This window comes from Crassostrea angulata, chromosome 5 (assembly GCF_025612915.1).
Source record: "Crassostrea angulata isolate pt1a10 chromosome 5, ASM2561291v2, whole genome shotgun sequence".
In the NCBI taxonomy this organism is placed as follows: domain Eukaryota; kingdom Metazoa; phylum Mollusca; class Bivalvia; order Ostreida; family Ostreidae; genus Magallana; species Magallana angulata.
This window is the reverse complement of record NC_069115.1, coordinates 24,815,004-24,828,162: the sequence shown is the minus strand read 5'-3', so window position 1 is coordinate 24,828,162 and position 13,159 is coordinate 24,815,004. Positions and strand designations below refer to the sequence as shown.

General features: G+C 33.1%; 2 protein-coding genes across 4 annotated transcripts in view; one reads left to right on the top strand and one right to left on the bottom strand.

Moving 5' to 3' along the window:
* The window catches only part of LOC128183824 (cold shock domain-containing protein E1-like), a 44,548-nt gene extending 36,412 nt beyond the window's left edge, over positions 1–8,136 (bottom strand). Inside the window, exons 1-17 of one of the 2 annotated variants that reach the window (XM_052852984.1) lie at positions 8,085–8,136; positions 7,451–7,664; positions 7,031–7,141; positions 6,698–6,794; positions 6,426–6,580; positions 5,835–5,992; positions 5,354–5,567; positions 4,991–5,154; positions 4,593–4,764; positions 4,178–4,321; positions 3,799–3,934; positions 2,563–2,687; positions 1,929–2,101; positions 1,415–1,541; positions 1,168–1,276; positions 560–747; positions 54–217 (exon numbers count right to left, since the gene is read on the bottom strand). In XM_052852984.1, coding sequence (XP_052708944.1) covers positions 54–217; positions 560–747; positions 1,168–1,276; positions 1,415–1,541; positions 1,929–2,101; positions 2,563–2,687; positions 3,799–3,934; positions 4,178–4,321; positions 4,593–4,764; positions 4,991–5,154; positions 5,354–5,567; positions 5,835–5,992; positions 6,426–6,580; positions 6,698–6,794; positions 7,031–7,141; positions 7,451–7,495 — 2,282 coding nt within the window. In that variant the 5' untranslated portion in view covers positions 7,496–7,664; positions 8,085–8,136. The remainder of the gene's footprint in view (positions 1–53; positions 218–559; positions 748–1,167; positions 1,277–1,414; positions 1,542–1,928; positions 2,102–2,562; positions 2,688–3,798; positions 3,935–4,177; positions 4,322–4,592; positions 4,765–4,990; positions 5,155–5,353; positions 5,568–5,834; positions 5,993–6,425; positions 6,581–6,697; positions 6,795–7,030; positions 7,142–7,450; positions 7,665–8,084) is intronic. The other variant, XM_052852985.1, reaches the window with a different exon arrangement.
* A 169-nt stretch (positions 8,137–8,305) lies between these two features.
* Positions 8,306–12,963, top strand: LOC128183826 (charged multivesicular body protein 2a-like). 2 transcript variants are annotated; one of them, XM_052852987.1, is made up of 6 exons: positions 8,306–8,383; positions 8,896–9,083; positions 9,681–9,860; positions 10,295–10,425; positions 11,037–11,098; positions 11,750–12,963. In XM_052852987.1, exons 2-6 carry the CDS (start codon positions 8,910–8,912, stop codon positions 11,872–11,874), a joined length of 672 nt encoding a protein of 223 aa, XP_052708947.1. In that variant the 5' UTR covers positions 8,306–8,383; positions 8,896–8,909; the 3' UTR covers positions 11,875–12,963. The 2 variants fall into 2 exon arrangements, with proteins under 2 accessions (XP_052708947.1, XP_052708948.1); XM_052852988.1 differs by having other exon boundaries at positions 8,358–8,499.
* The last annotated feature ends 196 nt before the right edge of the window (positions 12,964–13,159 follow it).

The following is a 13,159-nucleotide window of genomic DNA, read 5'->3' as shown; positions in this document are numbered from 1 at the left end:
AAGAAAACACCTCTCCCTGAATGAGTATAAACCATGAACTTCAAGGTACTTACGTAATTTTGCGCAGGCTACAAGCAGAGTATTTTCCGTTGCGTTGATTTTGTACGACGACAAACTCCACCTCATCTCCAGTCTGCACTTCGATTCCATCGTGAACCTCGGTCATGTGGAAAAACAATTTCTTCCCTTCCTCTGCCTCATAGTTGATAAATCCAAACTGCAATTTAAGATCAAAAGCAATAATTATTTCATCAATATTTTAAGCCATCATTGTTCTAGGATTTAATGACAAATCACTGTTTCTAGGATTATATGATAATTCATGAACAATGATTTTATCAATACAATGTTTATTCAGAAATTGCATTTCGATGAACAAATAATTTTGTGGGTCAACTCAACAATGAAATCTATAAAAACTGGTATTCAATAAATATCCATAAAACAACCACAAAAGATGGAAATTGCACCTGTTCTAAAGAAATCTTTTTTAAATCAGTCTTTCCAATAATGATACACATTGTGAAGATTTTGAAACTAAAAAAGAGAGCAACATTACCTGTCCTTTGACTGAGTCTACTCGAGCCCGAGTGAACTTCCTGATGGCAGCGATGTTGACGGCCCTCAGTAGTCCGGTCCGCCTGTGGGCAGCGATCTGGAACTTGACCGCGTCACCCCTCTGTAAGAAATCCCTCTTATCGGTCAGACTAGTGATGCCATAGGGGTACACCTCAGCATCCTGATCATCTGTAACACACACAACACATTGAAGTATAACAACTCATGATGGATGATTACTCATAATACTCATTCATGGCTCTTTCTAAGTTCAGGGAACATATGAATCGTATAGTTTAATGCTCTGATAATGAATACTCTTAATGCTAATTAACTTCTTGTATATTTTTGAAGTATAACACACCCAAGATGAATGTGCTTAATAATTCTTATCCTTGCTTCTCTCAAAACGAAGGTTTCATTTTTGTCAAGCAAAGACAGTTGAAAAATCATATCTTCATGGGTTGCAAATAGAAAAACTGCAGAGTAAGTAAAAGAGGTCTGAGATAAAAATCAATGTGTTATTAGTAAAGACAATGTAATCTGCATTATTTCTATTCGTAAAGAAAACATTGCAATCATCTCCTCACTTGCCAGTGCCCTACTTACCATCTCCGCCAACCTGCACAAGGCCTGAGTACTCGTCTTGGTCAGGGTTCACAATTCTCATTGGCCGAATCACTTTTCCTTGAAGAACTCCTTTATCATACAATATGTCCTGAAACAAAGGAGAAATACCGTAGTAATTTCACTGCCTCAAATATCAATGCAACCATAGCCTTCTTATGCATTCACTGTTACCAGCAAAAATAAATAAGAATTCAAGAATACATTAAGTAGAGAAAAAAACACTGACCTCTGGAGCCACTGTTCCCTTTGGCACTTTACGGATATTCTCAGCACTAAGTTTGGCACTTTTTCTGGTGACTGTGTACTCCACTTCATCTCCAAGGTCCAAGTCATTTACATCTCCATCAAAGGAACTGTACAGCAAAGGAAATACTGGTACAGTAGTTATCATTAACATTAAATTATTATACATGTGCACAACCTTCGAAGGTGAGTTAACATGTAAAACTCAATGAACACATTAAAAGAATATAGAGAATACAATGCAATACATGTATTCAAAAATCAAAATACTTTCAATATCCATTCTAAAGTTTGTCTCGGACAGGATAAACAATTGTGTATGTTGAGCATTATTCTTCTGATTTAAGCAATAATTGTTCGATTCATTTTTGTAAAGCCTCATGTTAAGATGCTTATCAAAAAATCTTAAGAAAAAAAGATTTGGTAAGTTTTACACATACAGACTTCATTTTGTTTGCTCATAAAAACCTTACATTTTACTTTTTTATTTGAAATACCTAAAATGAAAGAAGACTTCTTTATCGTGGTCGGCATTCTCGATAAATCCATAATTATCTTTAAGGGTTGCGATGAACCCGTGACACTTTCCCTGAATATTTCGGATGACCACTCTCACCGCCGCAGCAAAACGAGAATTGGATCGCTTCACTTCACCGATGGAAAACTCCACCTGTGAATAAAATAAATTAATATCTAACAGCAGTTACCTTCAACAAGCATTAGAAAAGAATTTCAGGAAACTTTTTATTAACTGAAGGACTAATCTTTTACAAGAAATGGATTCTTAATTTAGTAAATTGCAAAACCGTTCTTAATTGCAAAACAGTTCTAAAATTTAGTCAGTTTTTTAGTTTTCTTAAGCTTGATACAATTTTCATTAAAATCCAGTTCTGTTTATTTTTTTTAACAAATTTTCTTTATGCTACTTTAACAAAAAACATTGAATCTTTTGAATCTTATTATACTTCTGCACACCAAATTTTAAAACAAACTAAGGTTACAATGATGAATCTGGCTTTTATGCTCGCATTAATTCATCTACATGAAAATTCATACAGGACTCCTGTTGTCCATACTGATATGGTCTACATGTAGACCTTAATCTAGCGACCACTAACAACTCTAACTCACCTTGTCTCCGTATTTGGGGGCCTCCCTCATGTCTGCGATATCTTTATGGTAGTAAGGAATATTTTGTATCTTCCCTTCATAATCAAACACTATATTACCGGCAGGTTCGATGTCTTTGATTTTTGCTACAAGTGTAAAGTTACAACTATATTAAGGGTGTTGTTTACTCAGGGTTTGAGTTCTCATATTCGGACTGTTATAAAGTTCAATGTAATGAGTAAGATTTGTTCTAAACAAAAAAAGTATTAATAAAATGAATTATTATTGACAAAACATTTGATATTTTTACTTTATTACGTAATTAGGCTCAAACAAAAATAGACTTTAAGCCAAACAGAGGAAATTCGGACTAAATTTTGCAGATTTTGTTTTCCACTAAAACATTTTTGGCAGTACTCTAATATTGAAAGTTAAGATTATATATTTTAGTCTATATAATTTTTCATATTTTCAGCTGGTTTTACCTCACTTATTCATTAAAATAATTGTATGGCACGAATTGCGAAAATATTAAAATATGCTTAAAAACGATAAAAGACACCATATCTCAAAATTTTGATCATTGACCTCATATAAATTATATGCCAACAGAATAAGGTCAATATAAGTAGTTCAATGCTATAAATCTTTTTGTATTATCATCATTCAAATTTTTGTAAACTTAGATCAAAAATGGGTAGGAATTTGAAAACTGATCGAGGAAATTCGGACTGGAATATTTTTTCAAATTGTAGCTGAAATCTTAATGTTTTGTACCTATTTAGTGCCACTGCCATTCATAAAATGTATTTAATTTTTTAAAGTGTTTTATTATTTAAGAAATATTTACAATTAAGAAAATTTCAATTGTAGTGTAAAATTTTATGGGATTTTTCTTGATTTTTCAAAAAATATTCAATAGCCATTTACTCAAAAAGTAGGTCATTGACCTACTTTTTTGAAAGTAAAAAATAACACTACAATCAAAGGTCTATAACATACAATAGATGGGGTTTCATTATCATCAGTGGAATTTTTTTTTCATCCTTAAGTGACCTTAAGCAGATCAAAACAAACAGATCCATAGAAAGATTATACACTTATCATATATTAAATGCACTTTCCATATTTATTATAAATCAACATGCATGATAAAATTTGGGTAAAAAAAAACTAAAAAATTTGAGAAGATTTGAGAAGATAAAGACTTTGATGATTAAGTAATAAACCCTTACTAGTATGTAGGTTAGTACTTACATGGACTCTTGTGACTGGATGGTTCTTTGTCGACTGTTCCTATATACTTTTCTGGACGAACATTTACAAAAGATATGCTGCCTCTTGGCAGGCTTCTGATGCGGATTGCCATTGGTCGATTAGGGGTGGATGGATCCTACATTAAAATCAAAAGCAGACTGTTAATAGATCTAAGCACCACTGTCAAGAGCATTGTTTAACTGTTAACCTTAATATTGATAGTTATTGAAGTAGATTTTGTGCATAAACCCTGATAATGAGGACATGAAAAAGAAGCATTCGAGTACATGTGTATTCATATAATAACTAAATAATTCAGGGATACGGTTTAATCAGTTGTATGTATGAGACACACAATATAAAGACTCCATCTGCTTACAGGGACTACTGTGAATTCCACTTCCTCTTGAGTCCGTATTTCTTTCTTGCTATCCACAAGCTCACTGAAGTGGAAGAATATTTTGGATTCTCTATCCGTACATTGGATAAATCCATAGCCATCCTTCAAGTTGGATACTACTCCCTGTAATGTACAATGATGTATAACATTTTGAAATCAAAATTCAAGTCAACATTAAATTTTTTGAAAAATTTTTCTCCATTCTAAGTATCAGAATTCTTTTTCTATTTTTTTCCTATTAACGGAGATTCATACTGAAGATTAACTTTTTGACAACAGAATTGAAATGTTTTCCCATTAACAATTTGAAATCAATAATTTTTGGAAATTTTACTTAAGTAATGACATGCATTATTGCTTTAACGCTACAAAATTTGTTCACAAGAAGTAATACCTTTTCTCGTTTCTCTGAGTTCTGGCTAAACGTCTCCGGACACAGCTGTATCTTGGTGGCCCTCTGGAGTTTGTCTCTGCGATCCGTTGCTACCTGGAACTCTACTAGATCACCAATCTGGAGTGTGAATTCACCGCTCTGATCCTTGTCCCCGTAAGGATACTCTGCTGTCCTGAAATCATTAAAAATTTCTAAAGTAAAAAAAAAATCAAATCTGGAAACAATCTTAAAATTTTCATAAGTGCAGTTTTAGAATATTCATTTTGGAGAATAAAAATGCTACTAAAAAACATCAGAGACTCAACTTTCTATGTATTAAAAAAAAAGCCATTTATATGAATTTCTACTAAGAATGCTCCAATCACTGACCCCAGACCCCTTAGATTATGACAACTCACCCTTTGGCCGTTTGGCACGAAATCCTGCCCCCTAGAGGATCACTCTGTCTCCGGTTACTTTTCAATGTTTTGATTATTTTCCCTTGTATTTTGTCGATGCTGATATCTTCAAATATCACCGTCCCCACAGGTAGTTTCTTAATGTTGACAGCAACCTCTTTGTTCTGAAACCAACAAAATTGCAATATACTATGTAGGTCAACCATGTATTATGAATTGAATATTTCGTAAATTATTTTTCAAATTTTTGTGAGCTGTACCTAATTAGATAAATAGTTTTGAGCAAAAAACTAGGATTTGTGACAATACATAATTAAAGTGAATTTAAAATTCTTCCCTGCCAACATTTAATGAAAAGCTTACATTTCTGGTCTGCACATCAAATTCGACATCGTCTCCCAGAACTAGGTCGTTGATATCATCGTTGTATTCACTGTAGTGAAAGAAGATCTCCTTCACCACATCAGCCCGCTCAATGAAGCCGAACGAGTCCTTCATGGAGCACACGACCCCCTGGCACCTCGGCGGTGGGGTGGGGGCTACCAGCTCTATCTTCCTGGCCTGTATGTTCCCATTTCTACAGGTCAAATAACATAAAGACTGTGAACACATATGGGATTTGTAACAAATATTATTATATCATGACAGGCACTTAATTTTAAACAAGACTAGCTTTTTCTTTCCTTAAAAATATATTATCAAAAACTACAGAAATTTTAATCAAAACATTTACAATCATGTTAAAGCACTTAGCAGCAGAACCACAAAATAAGAACATCTTTCAGGTTTTACTTGAAACATTTTGGCAAATATTGCCGATGAAGTAGTAGTGGTGCAGACAAACCTTTTATCGGTGGCCATAAAGAAGGACACCTTGTCGCCCGGCTTCAGATTGAGGCTGCTGTCTGCGACATCGTCAAGTCCAAAAGGTAGAAAAAAACACTCTCCATTGTGTTCATATGTCACACGACCCATACCATCAATGTTGCCATTCACACACCCCTATACAATGTCAAAGTTACAATCACTAGAGAAAACGCCAAGGATAGCTACTTAATGAGAAAATTGAAATAGTAATCTTTAGTGAATAAAATTTTTACCATTCACCATGTTCACTTAGCTTTACTATTTTATAAGCTCTTACTGGGTCATTTTACTATAAAAATTACATGCATATCAATAAAGCATATCTTATTGTTTGACAATTGAACATTGTGGAGTACTAGTTTAATTGGGAAAAATCTATAATATTTGTATGTGGTAAGGAACGAAATTCAGACCAAAAATGGCTGTGGGTGTCTCACTGCTTAATAACAAGAAAATGTTTGTTTGATGAATTGTATAATTAAAATGTTTTAATAAATGGGTGAAAAAATTGGGAAAACATCCGAGCAGAAGGTCTTTCTCTTTACACTTGATGTATTCAGAGTCTTACATTTTTGCTCTTGCTAACTCTGGCCTCTTGCACCACAGTTCCAGTGAATCTGTCATCACTGATCACCTCGTAAGATGTCTCGTCCACTTTCACCACAGCACATGCAATGGGACGACCGGTTCTTCTGTCACTGGAAAGCTGGAACTCCACTGCATCTAAAATTGACCAAAAACTGAGCTTGACAACAGTTTTAAATTTTACCTACTGTGTAATAAAATCTATAATAAAAGGCATCTTTAATCATTGGAATGGATATTGTACTTTAAACTCACCCCCTATTTTCACTGTATTGATGTCTCCTGAATATTCGCTAAAATGGAAAAACAGGCGAGCTTCTCTCTCACAACACTGGATAAATCCATAGGAATGCTGCAAAATATTTGGTTATTTTCCTTGTAAAACTTTTACTCATTTACTGAAATGTTGAGCATTTAATATGCAAAGAAATGTAATCATAATTTTTTTTTATAAACTTGTCAGCGTTAGATCCAAATGTTCATACAGTGTCCAATGTAGTGTACATTTCAGTAGTTGCAATGATTAAAATTGAGAAAAAAACGAACTTGACTTAGTCATTATTAAAATAACAGGTATTCTTGACTCACCAGAAGTTTTTCAACAAATCCGGTTTCTCTGTTGCCATTGGTTGATGGTAGGAGGTTACTGCTCGGTGACCTCTGGTAGGACAGAATGGCGGGGTCCTGCTGAGGTGGCGGCTGTAGGTTCAGATTCATACACGGAAATATTAATATGCGGTTCAGAATCACAAAATCATTTTTCTCCCTCAATACTCAATCATAAATGATCTTAAATAAAAACTTAATCATCTAGTCATAATTATGAGAAATCATGAATTTCCTCTTTAAAATTTTGACACACCATTTTATGCTTTAAATGTTGACATTAAAACATGAGAGTTTTGTTTTTAAAAAAAAAGATTGTCATCTAATACATGTAATAAAAATGTACCCGGTATATAAAAATAACTTCATTGAATTTGTTTTCATAAAATTTGTTACATATACCTTCCATGATTGAGGACTGTTCATTTTCTTGACAGCTGACGTCATTTTGAAGTTTCTTTCTTGATATGATGTTTCACAGTGGTCAGTGTCTTTGCCTCACACTGCAGTCTGTGCGATAGTTCTTGTAAAGTTGGGCTGGGAAGTTCTTGAAAAATTTTTGGCGCTTGTGACCTGGGTACAGGAGAGCTTTGGAAGAAGTTGCTTGATCAGATAGCTACAAAATACAATGTTACACGTGAATTCGAACAATAAATAGAGAGATTTTTGTATGATGATTCAAAAGTAATATAATTAACCATGTTAATATTCACTACTACTTCCAATTTTTCCTATAATGAATAAAAATTTCATTTTCATTCATTCAACAAATTCAAAATATAAAATATAATGTTAATAATTATAAACATATTTTCATCCTCCTGTTTTATTCTCAATTCCACCATCACTGTCAGAGTGGTGAGAAGATACTCAAATTTCTTTTGTACAGTACCGACGTATTTTTTTTTAGATCACAAGAAAATGTAGAAGAGTCATTTAACGAATGGAAGTTTTTGAAAATAAATTTCCTTATCATAAAACGATTTTTAACGACCATGAACACACAAATATTCCAATAAATGAGATATTTTTTTACCCCAACTTGCACAGTACTGCAGCTTAGCCGCCATGTTTTTCTACCAATAAATTAGTCATAAAGAAAAACTACTGCATTAAATATTCACTGACAGCAAGATCTTTGATTATGGTCTTTCCAGAACTATGTTTTAAAAGAATATCTAAACATATCATGATAACCAAAAATGAACCAATTTAAGTGTTATTTCAGACGAATCTTTGAAAGATATTTAATTTAGAGACTATATTCTGTGACGTCATTTTCAAAACACAGACCCTGAATATTTCCTGACTCAGTGTCATATTTTTCAGACTCAGGTATTTCTCAATCCTTTAATAGAATATTAACCTCGTTTGTTTAAGACAAGCAAGTAGTGTCCTTTTCATGTGCATCAGCTTCAGGAGGATTTTCATTGTTGTAATATTCCCCTGAGGTAGGGTGTCTTGATAAATGAGAACTACATAAATTTATGAAGTGTTGTTTTTGTTTAAACGATCCGTGTTTAAAGACATCCCGTTTTAGTCTTCTTATGCTACATACATGCATGTCAAGTTAAATCAAAGCCGATAAATTCCAGTGACACCATTGTTACATTTAAAACTGACCAGGTATTTGATCATATCCCGAATTTTCTCGTTCAAATTTACCCCTTATCTTGATGTAAATGGATCAGGAATTTTACATTTATATGTCTACTCGCTGAAATAGCACACACTTCAAATTTTTGTGCAACTAACCAAAGATCATATTGATTTGAATGCCAGTGCCTTTATGGTCCATACAAGTTTTGTTTTCTATATGATGTGTGTTGATTCTACTTGCTGTAAAGTTAAGACATCAACCATGCCTTTGGAATGGCTTTTTGGGCGCAAGAAGACGCCAGAGGAGATGTTAAGACAGAACCAGCGAGCTCTGAACAAAGCAATGAGAGATCTGGACCGAGAGAGATCTAAGATGGAACAACAAGAGAAAAAAGTGATAGCAGACATTAAAAACATGGCAAAGAAAGGCCAGATGGTAGGTAGAACAATGTGTCCAAAATGAAAAGATTCGTACAGAATGTCATTTATAATGCAAGTGAAGTATTCATATTTAATATTTTAGGGTTTTGTTACATTAAAAGCTTAAAATCAAAGATTTCTAAATTTATCTATAACAATTTGTTAAAGATAAGTTTAGAAATCTTCAATTGTAAACTTTTAATGTAACAGTTTTACCTAACGTAATTTTTGGCCTGGTAACCAAAATCATTTCTACCTATGATCATTATGATGTCGCCAATTATTTTTAAATGTTTGATGAAAATTCCAAAAATGGACAATAAACAGAAAGACTAGTTTTGGGGAATAGCCTAACTATTTTGTTTACTACAGTTATTCTCATTCTGTTAATTCTGCCTTCTTTAGCTTCAATGATATTATTCTCTGACATGTTGGGATGTAGATGGGAAGGACCGGGTTTCGAAAGTAAAATTGTACCTTTATAAGTGAATCACAGCCTATAAAAATTGTTGTTACTGTTTCAAGATTCTTCTGCCCAAAATTTAAGAAAAACAATTACTTTGATCAGACAGTAAAAATTATGACACATATCTCTTAATGATGACTTTTCCAGGATGCTGTGAAGATCATGGCCAAAGACCTTGTGCGGACACGACGGTACGTCAAAAAGTTCATTCTAATGAGAGCCAACATCCAGGCAGTGTCTCTGAAAATCCAGACCCTCAAATCAAACAACGCCATGGCTCAGGCCATGAAGGGCGTCACGAAGGCCATGATGACCATGAATCGACAGGTGAGTTGAATAAAGCTTATAAATATCTGCTGCACATGCTACACACAGCTACACTGCCAGGGCTTTGGGCCATAGAACTTAAACCACCTCACATTTTTACTTGGCCACATTCACAAAAGGAAAAATAGTGCTGTGTGTATAAACATACCCCGGTATTTTGAAAATGAGTTCATCTAGTAAGCCTTATGATCCTGGAGAATGCTAGAATAGTTCACACCCTTAAAGTGAAAACTTAAGTATAAATTATTCTTAAAGGTTTCTGACTCCAGTTTCAAAAATGGAAAAGGGAAAATCTATCATAATCTCAGTAAACTGAGTAATGAATAACTTTAAAAAAAAAAGTTTAGCTATGAATATTAAAGTACTGTAATTGTATTATTTAGTGAAGTAAAGAAACAAATGAAAGTTCAATCCATTGAATTCTGAATTTCCAGCTGAAGTTGCCCCAGATCCAGAAGATAATGATGGAGTTTGAGAAGCAGTCGGAGATCATGGACATGAAGGAAGAGATGATGAGTGACGCCATCGATGATGCCATGGGTGACGAAGACGATGAGGAAGAGAGGTGGGTGGGGGTTGAATTTATGTGGGTGGCCTAAAATGGTCAGGTTTGATGTTGTTGATTTTGTGGCGTCTATGTTGTTAAGATTTCAACAACTGTGACTTGCCTATGATTTGCCTATTCAGCCAAGAGGAAAGAAAGTTGGTTAGATTGTCGTTTGGCTAGTGAAGGGGAGGCTACATTCTATATAATATCTGATAAATCTTGCATTTATTGTTATTGTGTAATGTTAAGATTCATATATATATATATATATATGCAGATTCATATACTTGAACAAAAAATACACCATGCAACTTATAAAAGAGAAAATTGACAGTAATCTTACCTTTGCGTGGGTTTCACGTTGACAATCAGACTCAACACCATCCAGGAAGTTGCATCATGTACACCTAAGAGTTCCTTTTAATTCATCGAGACAATTCCACTAACATTATAATTTTTCTAGTTAATGAGTCCAAAATGATTAATGTAAGCATAAAGTAAGATGCTGAAAAAGGAAAAGATATTGTTTTTATACCTGTGGAACTGCAATTAATTAAGTTAATTCTTTGCATGAGACCTTTAAGATACAAAATTTATGAAAAATATTGTTGATATTTTTTTTTCATCAGCGATGCCGTTGTGTCACAAGTTCTGGATGAATTAGGACTGCAACTAACAGATCAATTATCAGGTATGTATTTTGAAAATATATAGATCCCTAAACTTACTTGGGTCATTTGTCCATAATGAAGAATTGACATTGTTTGGTCATTTAGGGGGGATTATTTAATTCTTAAATGCATGCCAATAGAAAGACATTTTTAAAAAAAGCCTTTGAAAATAGTGAAAAACCTGTGAAAATAATTCTTCAACGTTTCTTTTATTTCCCTTGAAAAATATATGTATTTAGCACTCTGTATTTAGTGAGATCATGGTAATAAAATCATTTACAATTTGTTGGCTGTATTAATTGTACATACAGGTATTCCAGTTTATAATTTTGTAGTCAGCTAAAAATGGGGGGAAAAATCTGAAAATTTACTTTAATATGTGATTAAAAGAGAGATATCCATTAATACCACTGTCATATGCATTGAAAAAAGTCTTATTGATAAACATCGATCTACCGGGTACTGATAGTCGAAATGTTTATGCAAATGATAGATATTTTAGAATTCCTATGTACATGTACTTGTTAAAATTCAACTAGCAAATAAAAGACTGTATTATATACATTATACATTTAGAAAATATTATTCTCATAAGCATCTATCAGTAGTGAATCTAATCAATATGTTCGGATTTTCAGCTTTTTTGTAAGATTATGCTATTTTTCTTCCAGACATCCCGAATGCGGGAACTAGTTTAGGAACCAAGACGGCTGACAAGCAACAGCCGCAGGCTGCCGGGGTCAGTGACGCTGACGCCGACCTGGAGGCGCGGCTAGAAAACCTCAGGAGGCAGTGAGGAGGGGGAGGCGTGGCTATAGTTTGATTGACAGATGATTGTGTGCACTGTGTGAATGATTGGATAGTATGAGTGTGTATCAAAAGACCAAGCGATGTAGTAATTTTGGGATGATTTTATTCAGCAAAAAGGAAAAGAAAAGAGAAACACTTTCTAAGTAAAAGCAACTTGACTGGATTGAGTTGCAAAAAACCGGCATGTAACATAACTGTGATTCTGAGGTCTGTATTTAGGACATGTTATACAATTTACATGTAACCAAACATGTTATTAATATGTACTGTAGTTGCATGTGCATTTGTAAATTCATGTTGACATTTTCTCATTTTTTTTGTGTTTTTGTTAAATATTATTACATGTATTGCCATATCAGGTTATGTTATTCATTTTTTTTTAACATGGAAATTTTAAAATAGGAATAGGAAACTTCGTGTTTGATTAACATGTAGTATACTTTAACATCTTACACCTTTCTATCATACAGTGTAGTGTTGATGAATAATATCATAGGTTTTTGATAAAGATTTTTTCCATAATGATAATTATTTGCATATTACGCATAGAGCACTTTGTTGTAAAATCATTTATTAAAAGTTAAGGGCAATATCCCATTGCAATTTTACATTTTTGTGTATCTGCCATATTAAGTTATTCATATTGGAGCTTTTTAACATTATGTCTACTTGAGTAAACCTGCAAATTTTGTGTGACACATGACCTTGCTATTAAAAGTTTACAAAATGTATTTAAGAAAAATTTAACTCAACATATTGATTGTTAAATCGAACTGTTATCTTTCCTGTAAAATATAATGTTTCACATACTGCATATCTAAGTGAATGCAGGTGGGTACACATTTAATTTAGTACTTTTAGTTTGGTTCCACACAAATTGTTTGAAATATTAAACTCATCTTACTTTTTATGTTTATAATATGTAGTGTTCTGAAGAAAAAATCCTGTTTTGTGTATTTTAAAAACATTTGAATTTCACGGGCAAAGTGGAACTATCTATATTTTTCATTGCATGATTTGTATCTTTTGAAAAGAAAATTAATGTAAAAAATATTAAATTGATATTGAAAATTTATTGTGTAATTCATTATTTTTCAATATAAAAGATATCTCTCCTGTATTAATTGACGAAGTGTCAATAAATTTAAATTGCGTTGACTGACACAGTTTCAAGAGATATATTCTGTGCTAACCTACCTAATATATTCAGAAGATATCTCTCCCATGTTAACTCTCACAATATCGATAGAGTTTGTAAAGTTAACTGACAC

Bases quoted from the DNA above. Each gene is read 5' to 3' on its own strand.
- LOC128183826 (XM_052852987.1), top strand. From the start codon at position 8,910: ATGCCTTTGGAATGGCTTTTTGGGCGCAAGAAGACGCCAGAGGAGATG. The intron at 9,861-10,294 runs GTGAGTTGAATA...CTGAATTTCCAG, and splicing joins TGATGACCATGAATCGACAG to CTGAAGTTGCCCCAGATCCA. The intron at 10,426-11,036 runs GTGGGTGGGGGT...TTTTTTCATCAG, and splicing joins GAAGACGATGAGGAAGAGAG to CGATGCCGTTGTGTCACAAG.